The sequence below is a fragment of the Mesitornis unicolor genome, unplaced genomic scaffold (assembly GCF_000695765.1).
Source record: "Mesitornis unicolor isolate BGI_N332 unplaced genomic scaffold, ASM69576v1 scaffold28534, whole genome shotgun sequence".
NCBI classification, from domain to species: domain Eukaryota; kingdom Metazoa; phylum Chordata; class Aves; order Mesitornithiformes; family Mesitornithidae; genus Mesitornis; species Mesitornis unicolor.
This window is the reverse complement of record NW_010182702.1, coordinates 1-7,948: the sequence shown is the minus strand read 5'-3', so window position 1 is coordinate 7,948 and position 7,948 is coordinate 1. Positions and strand designations below refer to the sequence as shown.

Here is a 7,948-nt window from a genome sequence, read left to right as displayed (position 1 = left end):
AAACAAACAAACAAAAACACAAAAACAAAAAACCAAAAAGTTTGTGTGAAAAGCAAGCACTCAGAAAAAAATAATAGCAGCAAAGTAGTATAAATGTTGTGAGGCCGCTCTGTCTCGAGTCATCGGTTATTAAAAATAACCTCCAACCAGCAGGGGCAGCTGCTGATGAACTGTCTGGTGTAGCACTGGCCCCAGCCCTTCACGAAGCTGATTTGAACAGTAAATCCCATCCACGGCTGCTGCGTGAACTCATGGTCGTTGGGTCTCTGCAAGCTGTAGGCCTTCTCATAGTCAAAAGCCTTGATGGAAAAACCTGGAAAGACTTTGTGAACCAGCAATGTCCTGGAGTCGGGGTTGTCCAGTGTGGCCGACTTGATGAAGATGGGGTAACTGCTGCGGTTGTACACCCACACACCATCCACTTCCTTGGTGAGCTGGATGCCATAGCCGATCTTGCTGCGCACCTTCTGCACCAGTTTGCTCTTGTTGTCCGAGTTGAGCTGCCCGAGGCAGAAGCCATTCCCCTGAGGTAGATCATAGAAGATATCCAGGGAAGACTCTTGGACAGAGTACAGCCGCCCCACGCGCATCTTCTCTTCCCAGTATGCCACCACACACCAGTGTGCACGATCCCCCAGCTCCTGAAGAATTTGGGAATCTGCAGGAATAAAAAAGGAAGAAAAGGAGAAATTAAGCATTGGGGGAATAATATGACCCAAAAGCGACACAATGCTGGCAGGTCCTTGCCTGCCCATGTCTTTACAATGCTCTCCATGCACACACCAACACCCATAGCACATCCACCATTTCCAAAAGCCGTGTCTTAAGGCCACTGTAAGACCATTTAAGGTGACCCAGGTTTGGGGGAATCCCATTATGGGTCCTAAATCACCAGGTTCACCTTCTGAAGAGGCTTGAGACCCACCAGCACCCCACGGCACAGCCAACCCTCACCCAAACCATCACTAGGACCACTTTCAGCGCCAACAGAAGAGACAAGATGCTCCAGCAAGAGCAAACACCCTAAAACACCTCATTTGCACCCAAAATACGATGGATCCATTTCTATAAGTAACCACCTACTGCATAGAGGCTGAAAAAAACTGGGGTGCTACTAAGAAAAAGCACATTGAAGGTCACCCCATGGGACTGGAGGGACACAAACTCACTTGCTCTGGTTCACAGGCCTTTTCCCTGCCCATAGGCAGAAATCTCATGCTTATTAACAAAATCAGCCTAAAAAAACCTAAAAGAAAAAACTCAGAAATTTGTTCCCAAAGCCCCTTTTTGGTGACAGAGAATCCCCAGTGCTGCTTGGTGGGTAATTCCTCCCAGCCTCGGTGGGCATGTTAAGACCTGGAAACTATTCATCTCTACAACTGTATTTAAAAAATATATATTAAAAAGAAAAAATCCAAGCTGGGAAGGCAAGTTAACGAGTGCTACTGAAATAATCCCCTGCACCACGGGAGCAGGGATGGTAGCAGGGATGGGGGGTGACCCATCACCCAAAATCTCTCCCTGCATCCCCGTAGCAGCCTCCCAAACCTCTCCCCTCAGGATGAGCAATGGCAGTGACACAGGTGTTTTCCTCCCATCTCCAAGTTGTGCTTCAAACCCTACACTGTGCTTTTAAATTAAAAAAAAAAAAAACCAAAACCCAACCAGCCACCCTCTTAAATTTCCTCATTTCTGTGCCAGCCAGGAAAATATTTCTCCAGTTGCTGGAGGCAGCTATTAAAAATGGGCCTGGCTGCATACGCCCCAAAAAAGGGACCCTTGCTCCTGGGTGAAACTGGAGATAGGGGCTCCAGCAAAGGAAGAGGTCCCCAGGAAAGCACCCCTTGAGGTGTGCCCCTTTGTTTGTCCTTCCACATATCCCCTTTTCAGTGCCTCCCAAAACTTTGTTGTGGATGATTTTTATATCCTGCCGAAACCTGGCACCACATGAGGGATTGAGGGAAAATGAGGTGGGCGACTTGGGTTACCCTTCCCCCAAACCCAAAAGGGGTGCCCCCCACCCAAGAGTGCACACAGCAGGGCAAGAAACACCCCCAGGATAGCATTTTCCCATCCAACTGGGAGATAAAGGAATCTGGAGGTTGGGGGGAAGTGAACACCGTCATAGAGGAATTTTGAAGGGAATGTCCAAGAGACAGGAATCTGGGGGGGGATGCTCCTGGATCCAACCCCATCTTGACCACCCATGGACCCCGCTCTGCTGCACCAGCGATGCTCAAGGCTTGTTGCTTTTTTGTTTTACAGCACTTGAGGGAATTTTTGGAGCAACAGCCATTGAACCCCACTGAAATTCCCCACACATTTTTATTTATTTGAACATAAGAGCATCCCTTTCAGGAGGAGGGAAATAAAAGACTTTTTCCACTTGATATTTGTGCTTGCATTAGCGAAGACCACTTAAGAAGCAGCTCATTACTGCTTACAAAGGGTTATTTAATTGCCAGAGCATTAAAAAAAATAAATAAAAATAATTTAAAAAAAAAGAAAACTGCCTTGGCTATGAATGAACAGACCTTTATGGAGGGCTGGAAGTTCATGAATGAATCCTACTCAGTTTTTCAATGACATGGGGTGATCAGACCTCAAGGACAAGTCTTAGGTAATCCAAGATATTTTCCTTTTTCTTTTTTTCCAGGAGCCGACACCAGCACGCAGTATAAATATGCCAGAGCCTCTTCCATTTGCAGGATGTGGCTGTTGACTGCTCGTCTAGCCAAAAAGTCATGAGAACCCAAGGGCTGAGCTGGGATAAACAAGACCATGTGGCCCTGCCAGCCGCCACCAAAGCCGCTTTTCAGGGGTGTCGGGACCCTGGCACAGCCTCCCCGAGTCTGGCAACCATCGGGGAAAATGGATGGGAAAAGCAATTGGCATCACTTGGGCAGCTGAGGCGAGAGAGGAGGAAAAAGTGACACAGAGATTCTTCCTACAGGGATGGATATATTTGTCCCCAAAAGGCTCTTTTTGGTGACAATGATGCAGGCAAATGAAGCAAATAAATGGATTTTGCCCCAGAACACCCCACCAGGTTCATCTGGACCCACCAACTCCCATCTCCGCCCACACAAAATCCCAGATCCCAGGAAATTCACAGCCACATCACCCTGGACCTCAACCATCACTACAGGATCTCAACGTGTCGTCATGTGTGACAGAGAAACGCTTCGGGATTCTTGTTTTGAATTAAAAGCATCATTTTTATGAGCGCCTCAGAGCAAACACATCCCTTTTTAAATGCTTGGAAAACTCTCAGCAAACTGGGAGCATTCCCATATTCCAGCAAACAATGACAATATTGAATGCTACAAACATCCACGCTATGATTTCGTTATTAAGCATCCCTCCATTTGCTGCTATTGTTGGGTTATTATTTTCCATAGTTTGCATTACAGTCTGCCCAGAGGCTCTCTGTCAGGTTCCCCCAATGCATTGTGCAAGCTTATTGTGGAAAAATAAATAAATAAATAAATAACTGAAAATAGAGTCTGCCCTCAGGAATTTAGAGAATTGTGTCACATTGATCACTTATATGTGGGTCTACAGAGAACGGCAATCTGAAGCAGAGCGTGTTTCTGCATGAAGGGGAGAAATTAAGGCAATAGTCCGATACCCAAAGTCTGTGGGGTAATGTTTTTTGGAAGTTTGGTGTGGTCAGTGATGAAGACGGCGATGCCCCAGCACAACCATGTTACTCAACATCACATTCCACTGAAAACATTTTTTTTTCCTGTATTTTTACCACTCCCCTGAAGGGCTGCCCTGACTTTTACCTTGGAGAGGAAGGAGGATCCTCCACAGAAGCATAATCTCAGCTACTTCCCAACACAACAACCAGCAAGATAAGCTGTGAGCTTGCCCATCACCTTCACAAACATCAAGTTCTGCCCAAAATTGCTCAAAAAAAGGCACAACCAGGATTTCTCCAGCTTTACCCTGCTCCAGGGAGGAATACTACAGAAAATGCTTCATCCATATAGAAATCCTGGAGGATGGGACTCTGGAGAAACATCTCCAAAAAATTAAAAGCTGCTGAAACCAAGGAGGTCCAGCTAAAGGTGGATACAGGAGATTCACACCATGGAAACACCAAAATTTACCAGTAACGGCGCCATGCTTGGTCAATCCAAGCTGTAGCAGGACTCCACACATCGCTTGGAAGTGGCAGAAATTTCCTGCTGTGGCTTTTCTCCTTGACACATGAACGTATTTAAGACAACAAAACCATGCCATCTGTACTTTTTTCTTTCCAAGCTCTGGCATAAAACATTAGGAGTTTGGGAAGAATCACAGAATCACAGAATGTTAGGAGTTGGAAGGGACCTCGAAAGATCATCTAGTCCAACCTCCCTGCCAGAGCAGGATCACCCAGAGGAGGTCACACAGAAACGCGTCCAGGCAGGTTTTGAATGTCTCCAGAGAAGGAGACTCCACAACCTCTCTGGGCAGCCTGGTCCAGTGCTCTGTCACCCTCACTGAGAAGAAGTTTCTTCTCAAATTTAAGTGGAACCTCCTGTGTTCCAGCTTGCACCCATTGCCCCTTGTCCTGTCACTGGCTATCACTGAGAAGAGCCTGGCTCCTTCCTCCTGACACTCGCCCTTCACAAATTTATAAACATTCATGAGGTCACCCCTCAGTCTCATCTGCTCCAAGCTAAAGAGACCCAGCTCCCTCAGCCGCTCCTCATAAGGGAGATGCTCCACTCCCTCGATCATCCTCGTGGCCCTGCGCTGGACTCTTTCAAGCAATACCCTGTCCTTCTTGAACTGAGGGGCCCAGAACTGGACACAATATTCCAGATGTGGTCTCACCAGGGCAGAGCAGAGGGGAAGGAAAACCTCTCTCGACCTACTAACCACAGCCCTTCTGATACACCCCAGGATGCCATTGGCCTTCTTGGCCTCAAGGGCACATTGCCGGCTCATGGTCATCCTGCTGTCCAGCAACACCCCTCTTTCTAAACTTCTCATCATCACATCCCCCTCCTCTGCCCCATTCCTCTGTGGTCCCAGGGGCCGAATCTCCAACCAAACATCAACCCTGACACAACACTCGCCATGGTATTATCTACCTTAAACTGCTAACAAAAGCCTCCTCATTTCCATTGAATCAGAAAATCATTGAATGGTTTGGGTTGGAAGAGACATTTGAAGGTCATCTGGTCCGACCCCTCTGCAGTGAGCAGGGACATCTTCAACCAGATCAGGTTTTGTGGGACCTTCACATGGGCCACTTGCAGAGGTGACACTGCATGCATGACTGATAACCCAACATGATAAATTAACATGGATGTCCACCAAGAAAACATAGCACCAAAAGGAGATTGGTCTATGGACCTTCCCTAGAAGGGCCAAGACCCAGATGCGAGCTCCTGTGGCAGCAAGGAGACCTGGAGGGGTGGTGAGATCCCTGCCTGGGTTCCCAGAAGGAGGCTTTCTGCTGGAAAACAAGCAATGTGGGTACCGCTGATGAGCAGATGAACACATGGTCCCTCCTCCTTTATCCATCAGTGCATGTGGAGGGCATCTGTGCTTAATGATTTAAAAAAAAAAAAGAAAAAAAAAAAGAAATTGGCTGGACTGGTGTCAGCCTGGTCGTCTGACCAGAGCCACGTCTGAGACCAAGCTCAGCGCGTCTCGAGACAGTAATCTCTCTTAGCTGACCTTAAGTAGCATTTGTGAGCCCTGGGTAGAGCTGTGCCCCTCATCTGCTCCTCGAGACAGGAGAGATGAAGACACAAACCATGGAGCTTTTAATGGGTTTTGCATCCTCTTGAAGGACTTCAGGGCAGCTCAGGGCAGTTTAGCCCCTTTTGTTACTGCTAAGTGCTGTTTTTGCAGGATCTCAGGAAAAACACAGCTCTGAACTCAACTTGAGAATCAGACAGGCATCACATGAAGGTGAGAAGAGCACCGAGCATGACGTGCAATCACACAGCTCATCAAAGCAAAGAAAAACAGGTACCAAAAAGGGAATTTTTACTTCCTTTCTAGCCTTGCAGGTAATTTACAAGCTACTTGGGCAGGGTAACAGACAAAAAAAAGAAAAAAAAAAACTAACAAGAAAAATCCTTCAAAGCCACATTTCCAGGTATGCTTTGCAAAAGCAAGGCAAAAAAAACATCCAAATTAAAGGATATATTCTGCTGCAGAAAAGGGTCTTTGTGCCTTTAACTGAGTTTGTGAGCAGCCTGGAGACACCACCCATGGCCATGTTTGCCCCAACCCTTTTATATCTCCCTGCACACAAGGGCTAGACAGCTTCAGCTTTCTCACTGCCCCCTGCTTTTGATGGCCAGGATGATTTCTGAAAGACTAATTTAGAGGATGGCCATGTGTTAAGCTCCTGTTTTTTGAAGAGAAAATAAACCCTCATCTACTGCAAAGATGCCACAACCCAAGGTGGCCCCATTGGGGCCAACACAAGAGCCCCCAAAGAGCTGGGACAGTTGGGCACATCAACATATACTTAGGGAACCCTTGATCTGTGGATTATTGACACAAAGGACCATAGACCTCATCTCTTTAGGAGCCATTACAGCCCATCGTGTCAGCAGGGACTTATGGAGGCCTTAATCCAAGGATTGACAGGCTAGACCATAGATTTGTGTCTATGTCTAATTAGGCAGCTCTTATTACTCAACGTATACAGTAGTCATGCAGGTTAAAGAGCCTTAAGATTATTTCTTTAATTTATTAAAAGTTTTTCTAAGGGCTGGTATCCAGAAGCTGAGATGTCACCATCAGATTTGAAATCTTCTGAGTCTTATTGAAATTAGGCAGAAACCATCAAGGGAAGGAGTCTGGGATTTCCCAATATTTGTCACGAGGGCTTTGGTCCAAAAACTTCCATCACCTTCACCGTGGCTGGGAAACCCTCTTGTGAAACCAGGACAAAACTGAGGTCAGGTTAGACAGTGGGAAGAGATGACTGATCTGAGGACATCCCCTAAAGTTCTCACCCCAGTTTGGTGGTGCCTTGAGTCAACCTTCTCTCAACCTGGAACCCAACCCTGACCTTTGAGGGTTAATTCAGGGATGAGACACAAAAGCAAGTAAATAAACCAAGAAAGGGTCCCTGCAGACCTACAAAGCCTCGAGACACCTACAAACACCAAGGCTGGCTCAGGAGGGCTGTCCAAGCTTGAAAAATATAGGGTGATCAACATATATGTGTTAAGGAAGCCCAGCTCCCCCACATCCCCTGCATCGAAGGACAGCAAAGAAAGAACCAAAGTGAAACTGCTGAGTTCACGGAGTCCACCAAACCAGAAATTTGATTCATAAACATCCTATTAGTCACCAGTCCTGTCTAATTACAGCGATTAATCAATTACCACAGCTAAAAAAAACTCAAGAAGAGAAGAACCATTTTTTGGTGCTCATTTTCTTTAAAAGCCAAGCGAGGCCGCAGCTACAAGGGAGAAAATAAAATATGCAGACACACACCAAAAATGCCTGTTTGTAGTAAGAGAGGAGCCAGCTGACTCCAGTTTCCTCTGTACCAGGCTTCAGGCCTCATCAGCCATGCAAATTATAGAGTACTGTGCTGTCTGAAGGCTGAATTTTGACTCAGCTCAGATTTTGACTAAGCTCAGAGAAAAGCCTTAGAGGAAGGGTGGGGATGAAGAAGCCAGTCAAATCCATTAATAATATTTACAGTAAATGGGCCTCTTTGCTGTTGTTTTGTATACAGGCAGTCTAATTATTTTTTGAAGTTTTAATTTAAAGAACTTCCTTTATCTGCCTCTCCTCCTACACCCCTTTAAAAGTGTGGGAAAACTTTTTCCCTTCTTTCAAAAAAAAGCAGTAGGACGGGAATCCCTTCCCTGAGCTCCCACCTGGCTGTTGGGTGGGACAAAGGGGTGCTTCAAGAGGGGAGACCCTTCCAGAGGGGTGCTCCCAACATCCATGAGGTTTTTAAGACACC

General features: G+C 46.5%; 1 protein-coding gene across 1 annotated transcript; it reads right to left on the bottom strand.

Annotated features, from left to right (window-relative positions):
• Positions 1 to 10: 10 nt before the first annotated feature.
• Positions 11 to 658, bottom strand: LOC104535101 (mothers against decapentaplegic homolog 7; the record flags this gene model as incomplete). Its single annotated transcript, XM_010183876.1, has 1 exon — positions 11 to 658. A coding segment is annotated over one exon (539 nt), but the record flags the coding sequence as incomplete, so codon positions are not given.
• Positions 659 to 7,948: the final 7,290 nt, after the last annotated feature.